Source organism: Labeo rohita, chromosome 23 (assembly GCF_022985175.1).
Source record: "Labeo rohita strain BAU-BD-2019 chromosome 23, IGBB_LRoh.1.0, whole genome shotgun sequence".
In the NCBI taxonomy this organism is placed as follows: domain Eukaryota; kingdom Metazoa; phylum Chordata; class Actinopteri; order Cypriniformes; family Cyprinidae; genus Labeo; species Labeo rohita.
The window spans coordinates 24,838,659-24,852,043 of NC_066891.1; the positions used below are offsets into that span (position 1 = coordinate 24,838,659).

At 33.4% G+C, this 13,385-nt stretch overlaps 1 protein-coding gene across 4 annotated transcripts in view; it reads right to left on the reverse strand.

Moving 5' to 3' along the window:
- The window catches only part of cacnb3a (calcium channel, voltage-dependent, beta 3a), a 47,321-nt gene extending 35,647 nt beyond the window's left edge, over positions 1–11,674 (reverse strand). The window contains exons 1-2 of one of the 4 annotated variants that reach the window (XM_051096305.1): positions 11,198–11,674; positions 9,009–9,101 (exon numbers count right to left, since the gene is read on the reverse strand). In XM_051096305.1, the coding sequence (XP_050952262.1) occupies positions 9,009–9,101; positions 11,198–11,278 (174 nt within the window). In that variant the 5' untranslated portion in view covers positions 11,279–11,674. The remainder of the gene's footprint in view (positions 1–9,008; positions 9,102–11,197) is intronic. The other 3 variants (XM_051096306.1, XM_051096308.1, XM_051096309.1) reach the window with 3 other exon arrangements.
- Positions 11,675–13,385: the final 1,711 nt, after the last annotated feature.

Here is a 13,385-nt window from a genome sequence, read left to right on the forward strand (position 1 = left end):
GTACTTTATACTGTAAAAAAAAATAATACAAGAGTAATATATTTCTGTTACACGTTCAGTGTTGCCAACTTAGTGACTTTGTCGCTAGATTTAGCATATATGACGTCATGGATATGCTAATTAGCGCGTGACGTCATCTAGCGACATTTGGCGGCTTTTCAAGTGGGGTTTTGCTATTTTCCACTGAAAGAAGTTGGCAACACTGTACACATTAAACCGTACTTTTATTTTGCCATGTTGCCGGGAAGTTTCTGTGTGTATACAGTATGATATGATGCTAGTTTTCTCAAATGAAATGGTAAAATTCCCATGAAATGACTCTCACAGCAGCTCTGGAGATGAAGTTCATGTGTCATATCATCATATAATGAGACGCAGAGGCAGAAAATCACCACGAGCCTCACGTGTGCTTCAGTATTTGTGTAGTAAACAAAAAAACGTGTTTCCGCCATTCATACATACAGAGCCAAGCGGAACATGCAGGATTCATATCTAAACCATCTTTTTGCGTTTTAATATTCACACACATTAGTCCATATCGCGATTCGATTTAAGTGACAGACCCAATTTTGATTTACTCATCCAAAAACTGACGAATTCCGTGATATTCCGTGCTAAAGAGTAAATTCTGTTTTTATGAACGGACTCCGCGATCCCGTCCGCGTTTTCGCAGAGGAGAAATTGTAGACGCGCATCCAGAGACAGAAATGACATGCCGTCGTATGACCATTTAGTTTGTTTAATAAAAGAACAAGGTGTAAACCTGTTCTATAGGAAATGTAACCTTAAATTACTTTTGTTGTGATCTGGCGCAATATAGAAAATAAAATAAAATTAAATTAAATTAACTTGACCTTCAAGGGGGATGAGCCACCCCCCTAATATAATTGCAGAGGAAACACTGAAAAAAATGACAGCAAACTTGACGAAAAAAATTCTAAATAAAAGACTTCCTGTTGGGTTTCGGACTTCATACCAGGAGAATTTTTTGTAGGTATTGGTGTGTTACATCTGTCTAGTGAACTTGGTATATGTATGTGAAACAAAGCACAAGAGCCTCTTTGTTGAAACTTTACAGGTGGCGCTATCAAGCCATTTTGCCACACCACTTCTAAAACCAATATCAGATGTAAATTTTGACCACTTCTGCAGTGCGTGCAAAGTTTAGGGCCTCAAAAATAGGGCCTTGTGTCAGAGGAATGTCCGGAGCATTTTATTTTATAAACAAGGCACAGTGTGATGGAGAGTTCACAAAGAAGCATTTGTTGAAAGATGAAGTGGTACTAGATCTGACTGCAGCTGCATCACAAACTGTAAGTAAATTATTTCATAATGCTTTGTCTGGAAATTACAGTTTTTTAAATCTTTTTGTCAAAACACTTACACGCAATAGCGAAGGGGTGTTGATACTGTTTCCTATGCAGTGTCATTAGCCAATCATGACAGTGGCGAATACTAACAAGCCTTAAAGAACCCACTTCTTAAAACAGCTAGTTTTAGACAGAGGATCAGAATGAAGGTTGAAAATCAGTTTTTTAACATTATAATTAAACCTCAAGGAATGTTAAAATAATACAAAAATACACATCATGACCCCTTTAAAGGGGTCATCGGATGCCCATTTTCCACAAGTTGATATGATTCTTTAGGGTCTTAATAAAAAGTCTATAATGTACTTTGGTTAAAAACTCTCAATGGTTGTGTAAAACAACACCCTTTTTACCTTGTCAAAATCAGCTCTGCAAAAATCATCCCATTCTGGTCGAGGCTGCTTTAAATGCAAATGAGCTATGTTCGCCCCGCCCCTCTCTTCTCTCTGTGGAGTGACGAGCCTGTTTAATTTAGCCGTGTTTAGCCGCTAAACTTGCTAACTAGCACATTGTTAGGAAAGGCGATCACAAAGATTCATAAAAAAACCCTTATACTCACTTCTGCTGTAAGTGAAGTGTTACTATTGCTATACTGCATTATGTGCTACATGAATAGAATCTCAAATCCTGCAGGTAGTTTTGGAGAGGTGTACTGTTACTTTTTGAAATTATCAGACTTACGTTATTTTCCCATGTTGGATCATCGTCTACATCCACTGTACTTCATATTCTAAATTCACATATTAAAGTGGGACAGTAGAAATGTAGCGGCACGCTTTTTAAATATCTGTATTTAAAAACCTGATTTCCACTCTGTGTGCCCAAACTGGGACACCTGAGAGTACTTGAGAGTTTGTTATGCAATGTCTGTTTAGCAAGGTGTCAGAAAGATAATGAGTAGCACAGCAGCGCACTCAATGCCTTTCTCGTCCCAGAGTGTCCTGAAGTGCTCTGGAGTGGGAGGGGCTGGAGGACGTATGGACGTGTGTGTTATGTAAGCCTTCACATCAAGAGTCCTCCTTCACACAAAAACAACGTGCAGCTACCATGATACAATAATCCTAGAATACTGTGGTACATTGATACATATTGCAGTAATATTCCTCATATTTTGATCTGCTGCCTTAAGACTCATTTAAGAGAGCAGAGGAGGAATGAAATGATGCACAGAAATGATCAAATGCAAGCAAACCAGAGAGTGAGGGAGTGAGAGGCTTATACTCGCAGTTCTCTAAGGCTGTATACGCTTTTAATCAATATTAATTTCCATGTAAAAATGAACACCCCTAGAAGCTGCCCCGAGTCCACGTATGAGAGACGGTTTACGTGGGGTGCCTTTTTTATACGATAAAAAAGCAGATGGGATCGGATAGAGTCTTGAAATAGATCCACTCAACAGCAGCAGGTAAATGCCACTGTTTTTCCTGCAGAGATGAGTCACAATCCAGCAAGACAACCCCACCCGAGTCAGAGCAAAGATTTCTGTAAGTCAGTGCAAGGAAACAAAAACAAAGCCACAGCTACAGCTCCATAAATGGGTACCGTCAAAAAAAAAAAAAAACACAAGAAGATCGAACCCTTGTATTTTAAGGTCCTGAAAACAGAGATTGCTCAAACAATCTAAAAACAAAAAGTGTTTATAATGCTTAAAATATTTTATGCTTATCATTACGATGCAGTGCATTGCAACAGAAGTGCAAAAATATAAGTAATATTAACATAGATACAATTAAAAAATATGTTAACCATTACATTGTATAATAGTATAAGTTAGTGTTGTCACGATACCAAAATTTGACTTGACTAAAATATCATGATACTACATAGTAGTAATTGACAAGTAATTGAATAATAGATTATCCAAATGGAGACCATAGTTATTTTATCTATTAAAACAAAGCATTTCATCCCCCCTTTAAAAAAAATGTAACACATGCCAGTTCCACTACACAGGATTATGGTAAATAACTACCGAGCTTACAGGTATGCAGAGATCTTTGCTATGTTGGTAAATTAGCTTAAAGGATAAAGCCAAATCTTATTTCATGATATAGTAATTTTATTTCACAACAACAATTTATATCATGACAGTCATTTTTTATTCTATCTTTGTTATTAATAATAACAACCCAGACGCAAGTGACAAACTAAAGGACAACTACAATAAAACAAAGAAACAAATAAAATAAAGAGAGCCCTATGAAATGTTTTATTTTTTCCCAAATTCCATTTAAACTTTTCGAGACTTTATTTTAATGGTTACATAAAAAAAGTATTTATCAAAAAGCATGTCTAATTAATTGAAATCATGAAACTTGCAGAATTTAACTGTAATTTATTATTATTATTATTTATTTATTTTTAAATTACATGTTTTTAAGGCCCTATGAAATAACGTTTTATTATTTTTCTAAAATTCAGTTTTGTTCGTGAATTTCTGTTTTCCATTATTGTTCTGGATTCTATTTTAATCGTTTCATTACTTTTTAATAATCAAAAGCATGTCTAATGAATTTATAAAGGATAATTAGATTTGATAAAGAATTAATTTATTATAGGATATTTATTTCTTCTTTTTTTTTCAGAAATACTGTGTTGTGTATTTACAATTTTCTGGTAAATAAATTCAGGTATTTTTTTTTCCTGGTAAATTTTCCTTAAACGTTGTTTTAATAATATTTTTATTATTATTAATATTAATTCAGTAAGGATAATTGTAATTGATCGAAAAGAGAAATTAAAATCGACACAAAAGATTTCTATGTCAAAAAAATTGTTATTTTACTTTATATTCATCAGAGACTCCTGAAGCAGGACAAATTTTTCTATCATTGATAAAAAGATAATAAGAAATGCCTTTTAATCATCAAATCATCATATTAAAATGTGACCCTGGACCACAAAACCAGTCTTAAGTCGCTGGGGTTTATTTGTAGCAATAGCCGAAAAAATACATTGTATGGGTCAAAATTATTGATTTTTCTTTTATGGCAAAAATCATTAGGATATTAAGTAAAGATCATGTTCCATGAAGATATTTTGTAAAATATATACTGTAAATATATCAAAACTTAATTTTTGATTAGTGATATGCAAACTTCTTTTGACAACTTTAAAGGCAGTTTTCTCAATATTTTGATTTTTTTGCACCCTCAAATTCCAGGTTTTCAAATACTTATATCTCGGCCAAATATTGATCTATTATAGCAAACCATACATCAATGGAAAGCTTATTTATTCAGCTTTCAGATTATTTATAAATCTCAATTTGGACAAATTGACCCTCATGACTGGTTTTGTGGTCCAGGGTCACAAATGATTTCTGAAGGATCATGTGACACTGAAGACTGGAGTAATGATGCTGAAAATTCAGCTTTGCATCACAGAAATAAATTGCATTTTACAATATATTCAAACAGAAAACAGTTATTTTAAATAATATTTCACAATATTACTGTATATCCCTTATTTTTTTATCAAATAAATGTAGGCTTAGTGAGCATTAGAGATTTTTTTTTTTTAAAAAACATAAAATAATCTTACCACCCTCATTTCTGCATCAAACAGAATTAAAAAAATAAAGACAGTTTAGTTAATAAATATTTAATTCTATACTAGTAATATAATATAGATATAATTAAAATTTTAATAAATATTTTACCATATAATAGTAGAAGTTTTACAAGTGTCCGACAACCCAGAAACTTCAATTACACTGCCATTTAAAAGTTAGGTCTAAGTTTTTTTTTTTTAAGAAATTAATATTTTTATTCAGCAAGAACAAATTGAATTGGCCGAAAACATCAATTAAATTGATACCAAAATATATAAAAAAAAAAAGTAAAAATATTTTTTAAAATTCTATTTCAAATAAATGATTTTAACTTTATATTCATCAAAGATTCCAAGGAAAAAAAATATATTAAGCAGGACAAATGTTTCCGTCATTGATAATAAGATAATAATTAAGCTTCTTGAGCATCAAATCAACATATCAGAATGATTTCTAAAGGATCATGTGACACTGAAGACTGGAGTGATGATGCTGAAAATATAGCTTTGCATCACAGGAATAAATTACATTTTAAAAATGTATTCAAATTGTAATAATACGACTTTTTATCAAATAAATACAGCCTTGGTGAGCATAAGAGATTTCTTTCAAAAACATTCAACAATCTTCCCAACTTCAAACTTGGTAGTGTAAATGTGAACTGGCAATTGCAACCCATTTTACCTCCATAATCCGTTGTTTCATACTTAACAATGCCTTTAGCCATGACTTTATTCATAGTACAACACAGTCCCAACCAAACCCCTTTATGAATTACAGGACAGTCTCCTCTTCTATGCATGTAAGGTTTCCATGATGTACGTCACAGATGCTTATTTTCAGGTACGCCATCACGGCACAGTTTTTACGAACATAAAACGAGCGTGAGGATTTAACATTCACCAGCAGGCTCCACTCCAAATGAGCTCCATTAATATTTTACTATTTTAATATTTTAGGAACTGTGATATTTTGGGAGAAAATTGAAACTGCCACGACCTCCTGGTCATGAAAATTAACAACCCGCTCAATATGCCGTCTCTTCTTTCCCCACACACACATACACAAACTCTCTGTTAACACATTAAATGCCACTGGCAGATGGACGCCCAGATAGTCAATGTCCCTGTTAATGGCCTTTAAACCTTGTCTGTAAACTTGGCTGTTCTTGTGCACAGATGGATTTGGAGTAGGTATCTAAGGGTGTCACATTTCACAGGCCGAATATAAAGACAAATGAGCTTACATGGTGTGCGCAGAACAAACCGAAGAATTTGGGTCACTCATTACAGAGGAAATTAATTGATGTAACGAGGCTGACATAGATGCTGAAGTGTGCCATGGAGAAATTCAGTGCGCTTGTCATAACCCATTTTTTCCTTTTGGTGTTTTCAAAAGATTCTCTTAAATAACATATTGAAGATGCTGCAGGACAGTAATAGAGCTGGCTCCTTCTAGCGGCCAAGTCTTGAATTACAGCACAAGTGAGACTGACATATTAGTGTAGGCTGCATAATTACACATAACACATTACACAAGATTTTGAAGATATGTCAAAGAAATCCATGGACACCTTACGCTCACTCTGATACAAAGACTCTTTTCCTAAACGTTTAGTGAAACTTACAATGCAACAGCCAACAGTCAACTGGTAATAGTTTAGAGTGGATAACTTAGTTTTTTTATTATGTAATTATGTAACCTGGCAACAACCTTTCATAACACCTAAACAATGAAGTTCGGTTTTTATTAAAGATGAAATACACCGCAAATACACCATACTCCAATGCTAACTGAATGTTTCAGAAAATGCGCAAGAAACAAATTCAAAACAGTAGTGTAATTGGTAACACTTTACAATACAGTTCATTAGTTAACATTAATTAACTACATTTGTTAACATGAACTAAGAATGAACAATTTCTTCTAGAGCATTTATTAATCTTAGTTAATGCTAATTTCAGCATTTACTAATGCATTATTAAAATCACAAGTTGTTTGTTAATATTAGTTACTGCACTGTGAACTAACAATCAACAGCTGTATTTTTATTAACTACCATTAACAAAGATTAATAAATAGTCTAATAAATGTACTGTTCATTGTTCATGTTAACACATTAACTATTGTTAACAAATGACACTACTGTAAATTGTACTATCTAATTTGACGTAATTTGATCAAGTATCAACATCTGATTTAAATTATTATAATATATTTATATAAACTTTATTATATATATATAAAATTTATATATACTTCATATATATATATATATATATATATATATATATATATAAACAAAGGCTAAATAGGTTTGAAATAAACATGGCATCTTTATATCTATCTATATATATATCTATATCTATCTATCTATCTATCTATCTATCTATCTATATATATATATATATATATTTATATGAGTTCATTTGCAAAAACAGGTAACTGCATTTTTATTCATTTTCATAAATCATGTTTTTTTTTTAGCTTTATTTTTTGAGTTTTATTATTTCATCAAAACAACCCAACTGCAGTTTTATTGATATTACTTGGAAGGCAAAATAAAAAAGACGATTTCTAAAAAGAAATTAAAAACGGAGTTGTCATATATATAAGTATTATATATATATTATATAAGTATAATAAAAAATGTATCATTATTGATTTTTATAATAAGGATTATTGTATATTTTAATATGAATTAAAATTGTAATAAATTATGAAACATTACAAAATGTATGTGACCCGGGACCACAAAACCAGTCATAAGGGTCAATTTTTCCAAATTGAGATTTATACATCATCTGAAAGCTGAATAAATAATCTTTCCACTGATGTATGGTTTGTTAGGATAGGACAATATTTGGTCGAGATACAACTTGAGATATTTGGTCGAAATATTTGAATATCTAGAATTTGAGGGTGCCAAAAAATCAAAATACTCAGAAAATCAACTTTAAAGTTGTCCAAATACAGTTCTTAACAATGCATATTATTAATCAAAAATTATGTTTTGATATATTTATAATAGGAATTTTACAAAATATCTTCATGGAACATGATCTTCACTTAATTTCCTAATGATTTTTGGCATAAAACAAAAATCAAAAATCAATAGTTTTGACCCATACAATGTATTTTTGGCTATTGCTACAAATATACCCCAGCGACTTAAGACTGGTTTTGTGGTCAAGGGTCACATATAATATACAATAAAAATGTGATTTGATTTATAACATAAGATAGAAAAATGTGACTTTATTTGATGTACAAAAGATTCAAAATGTCATCAAACTAGCAAAGTTTTAAGATATATATATATATATTTTTTTTTTATTTTATTTTTTTTTTTTGTTTTTGTTTTGTAAATTCATAGCACTGTGTTTTCCTAACTTGGCATTAAATTAGAGTGTTTTTCATACAACGGCTGAGGGAATTATGCAAAGTCCGTCTTTTTTTTCTTTCGCAAAGTCATAAAAATGCTATCTTGGATATTTACTTTTGCAATTGGGAATTACACATTATACAAGATTTTGAAGATATGTCAAAACTGAATGAATTAAAAAGAAATCTATGAACATTCTATGGATATTTACTTTTGCAATAGGGGCAAATTTTAAAAAATGTTGCAGTTTCCATACACCGCTATAGAAGTTCACCCAACTATGACGACTTCTGCTTCTGAAGGTGATGATACACAAGGCAATGTTGCCGTGCAATTTTGGTTGGGCACTTTCCCACTGAGAATGGGCAACAGATTTCTATCTGGATACTTTAGATCGGCCATGGGCCCTGTGTCTCACCTGGTTGCCCTTTGATGGCGACACTGCCCAGCAAAATTGCTCAAAAAGTTGCCCCGTGTATCATCACCTTGAGAGCCCTGAAAATGTTAAAAAGAATCTTAAGTCACCTGCTGATTCCAGCCTCCAGTGAGTCACTTCACCTGGTCAAACTAACAACCTCTCTAACTACTAAGTTAGTGATGAACACAGTGTAACCACTCAAACAATCCAACATGAAATCTCAACGACCAAAACAATATGTAGCATCTGTACAATTAACAATACGATTAAGCGGAGTCTTACCTGTCGTTTGATGAAGCTGGAGGTGGTGTCAGAGGAGGTGCTGCCATCTGAGCGTTTAAAACGACCCTTGCGCTTCGGCAACTTTCGTGGTAGCTATATGGAGACGACCACATCAAAACAAACATTAACCCACTTAACTTGCAGTAACATCAGACACAAGACGCCTTATAAATAAGATGCACTTTGTCTGCTCTTTATTTGCTCTTTACAAAACAGGTGCTGTTGTCTTAAGTTGGTAAACTGGGCTAGGACACCAGATGTAAGTGTTTCTGGAGCTCTAGCAGCAGCTAGATGAATGTTCACATTATAGGAAATGGGTCTGGAGTAACTGTAAGGTCTTTAAATAGTTGAAAGTACTAGCAAAGTCTTAAAATATGACATAGATATAAAGTTTGTAACTGTTCTAGTCAACAGTGCCTATATGGGAACACGTTGGTCGCATAAACTGCTTAGACTAGTCTTAAAAGTATGTTCTTTAGGACTGATCTTAACTTTTCTATAGAAAAAAAATGGTCTAATTTGAATCTGAAAAGCAAGACTGAAACTCCTTCACTAACTGCTAGTTGGTCAGACTAGCTTTTAAGACAGTTTTAAAATAATGGCTGTGTTTATGCAACTAGCAGCTAACTTTAGTCTACTCTACTTAAGGTACATTACCTTATAAGCAAATGTTTTTTTCATTTTTAGTATTAGACAATATTCCTGTTGGCAAATCCAATCTGATCTCACAAGAAAACAGCTTTTTTATGAGGTGGTGATTTTGTATGAATTTGTATGAAAACATACAACTTTAAACAGCCCTAAACATAATCGCCATTGGAGCGTAAGTAGCCTAAATCACAAAAAACATATAAAGGAGATTATACAAATTAATACAAATTAGCCACATGTAGAGGGTTTGCACTTACGTCACGATTTGTCCATATTGGCAATACTTTGTTCTGCAAATTTATGCTGTCTAAACCATAGGAAAAAAAACGTGTGGAAGCTGCTAAATCATATAGAAAAGGACTTAGTAAGCAGGGAAGAGTGCAATATTTTGAAAAACTAAAATTAATAGGTGGTAAAGATACGTACAAGCAGTATTAATTAAGATATCAGCCTAATATTTCACCTACCTGACTGGAAATTATAAGAACAAACACGAATGTTGTCAAAATTGTCTTGGAAATCCTGGTTCAGTTTGGCCAACCACAAACGCGTTTTGTTCCTCAGACAGTTTTTTGCACTCTCCTCCTTGATTTGTTATAACTTTTGGGAGACTATAGTACTCCAAATGTTTTTCCTGGTACGACCGATTAGTACAGCCCAAAACATGACAATAATTGACCCTTTTCAGCAGGAATAATCAGCAAAATATGCGAGTTTCGTTCAGTTCAGTGGCATTGTTTACATTCAGTCCCGCCAATATAAACTCTCTTTTAAGCAAAATGTAAAACAAATACAAATTGCCATGAGATCATGTCGAAAAATCCAGGTTAAGATGGTAGTTGTGTTTGTAAAGATGGTCTAAGATGGTCATTAAATGACACAAGCTGGCTATTAGATGATTGCCCAGTCACAATTTCCCTAAAAATCCTCTTGACCAACTTAAACTGGTATGACAGCTAATATTTGGTCCGTGATGGTTTACGAGCTACTGACCATATTGGACCAACTGATATGCAACCTGCTACCATCGTCTAAAACACAGCTATTAGCTTAATATAGTAGCAGTGATAGGGCAGGTGGCTATGAGACTTGGCTACAGGTGAGACCCATGACTAGTGAAGGTTCACCATTAGGGAATTCTGGGAGATTTAAATCCGTTTATCCGTACTAAGCAGTAGAAACTGACAGAAAACAAGTGTTTGGACTGTTAAATGAACCCTGTGTCTACAGATGCCCGGCCTGAAGGACGAGGCCTTGGTTGCGGAGGGAAATCTCAGGGCGGAGGAAAAACAGGAATTGGGGAGTTTCGCGGATGGTGGAGGAGCATCAAAACATCTTATCAACATCTCGCCTCCGCTCATTAAAAACAACAGCGCGTGACTGATTAAAAGCGCGATAAAGGCGATATTACACGGGCAGATTGTGTAGCTGTAGCGCTCTGCGGATATATGAAGCGCTTCAATGCACGACTGCTCAACAACAAGTAGCAAGAAATTAACCATTTATGAGATCGTATTCAAATGCCCTAAAAGTCTTACCTGAAAATAGTGCGACTGAGAAGCGCTTTGTACACCAGACAGAGGGTCTGCGGAAGATTTGGACATCTTTACTTGCACCATCTATTTGAGAGCGCAGGGAGGCGGGTGCATGCATGCATTGGTGCTTACTGGAAGAAACGGCGATACCAAATACATATGCCTGCCGAGGAAGAAGAGGGCATCACGATTGAACAGTAAAGCCTCTGTTTGAGATGCATACGCAGAGATCCTAAGATATATATCCCCTCGCACGAGTTATTATAGATCGAGATGTTGTAATACAGGTGTACACATGCAATGGGTCTGTCTCTTGTGCATGCGCCTTTTGTAATGATTTGTCTCGCGCTACCGTGTGCTGCGCTCTCTCTCTCTCTCTCTCTTTCTCTCTCTACCCAAATCATGCTATATTTGCCTCTCTTGTACAGTACATGCACGGAGATTAGTCTTTAGGCAATACAAATTTAGATAAACGAGTAAAAGAATTGATTTAAAGATCTTAACCTTAGTGGAATACAGTTCATGTTTGTATTCTAAACTTTGTGCATGTCTGAGATTTCTCATGTAAGTACACTGCAGTGGTTTACTTCACAACAACTCATGTAATGCCAATCAGAAAACAATAGAGTGACTCAGTCTCAGCCAGTGGCGTGAGTACAGGGTGCGGCTGTCAGATTGATCGCATAATGGCAAACGGAATAATGTTTGGAAACCTGTTTGAAAACAGTCATAGTTTGCAAATGCAAATCCGTTTGGTGATGCTAAATTTAGCAACTTTTCAGACTACCCTTGGAACGTTTTTCTTCCAAAGCACCTAGCAACAAATAGCTATTTTTAAAATTTATTTGGCAACTAGCAACTTTTTCTAAGTGACTCAAACGATAAAAAGGCACATATTTTCCATCTAACTTACACGAAAAGAGGAAACCAAAGATGCCTAGTAGTACACACATCACATGAATTAAGTTAGCTGATATTTGCAATTGTTCAATTTAATGCTACTACTAATAATAATTGAATAATTGATTATTTATGATTCACCTTTTTAGTAACTTGTACATGTGATTGTTGATCAGTTAGTACACTGTAACAGAGCTGGGTAATAACTGATTACATGTGGATTATGTAATTAATTTTCAAAAATTAAGTACTTGTAATTAGATTAAATCTCATTTTTAAAATACTCATAATCAGAATACATTTACTTTTTTATGGATTACATGATTGCACTTTATTTACACAACAGCAATAAATTATTCATAATTTTATTGATTCTTCCTAATTCCTCTTTTTCTTCTTTCATCAAATGTTCCTTTCTAAAATGGCCTAATGCTTAAACATTCAAAAAGTCACACAAAGACCAATCATTGCTCAGGTGGCGACATAGCTTTTGACCATTGTATTTTCAAAAACCATTTCAGGTTTAAGAAGTGTTTCAATATTGCATCAACTACTGATTGAACACATTAATTTTTATTTTAATTATCACTCAGGTTTTTTAACCACGCATTTCTATGCCTTTAAAAGACTTTTGACTTTCAAGCACATTAAAATTCATGAATTCACAAACTTTTTTCTCATCTGATCCTCCTTCACCTAATATATATTTAGTACCCCTGAAATTTTAAAATAAATATTTTAATAATTAAATATCACGTTTGCATATTTGTGGTTTTCTGATGTTGGTTAAGGGTTATATGACATGCGGGTAAACAAATAAATATTTATTTTTTTATTTAAATCAATGTAATATACGAGATAGGGGAAAAAATCTAAAAGTAATCTAAAAGTAGCCTGATTACATAACCTAAAATGTGTAATGTAATGGAGTACGTTACTAACTACAATTTTTGTCATGTAATTTGGAATCAGTAACAGATTACAATTTGTAAGTAATCTACCCAGCTTTGCACTGTAAGAAAAATATCTACAAAAAATGGAAAAGGTACTAGTCATTTTGCAGGACACATTATTCTTTATCCATTGTAACCCCACAACACAAAATGCAATGCATATTTTAAAATGCAAGGAAAAAAAAAAAAAAACCTGTGCAAAATAAATACAGAAAATTCCTTCATATTAACATAGTAGATTGTGCCCTATTTTTACAGAGTCTTCTTAAAGTTTAACTAACTTCTAATACACTGCTTAAAATTATAATTGGACAGAATGCATAGTTTTACTAGCTGAT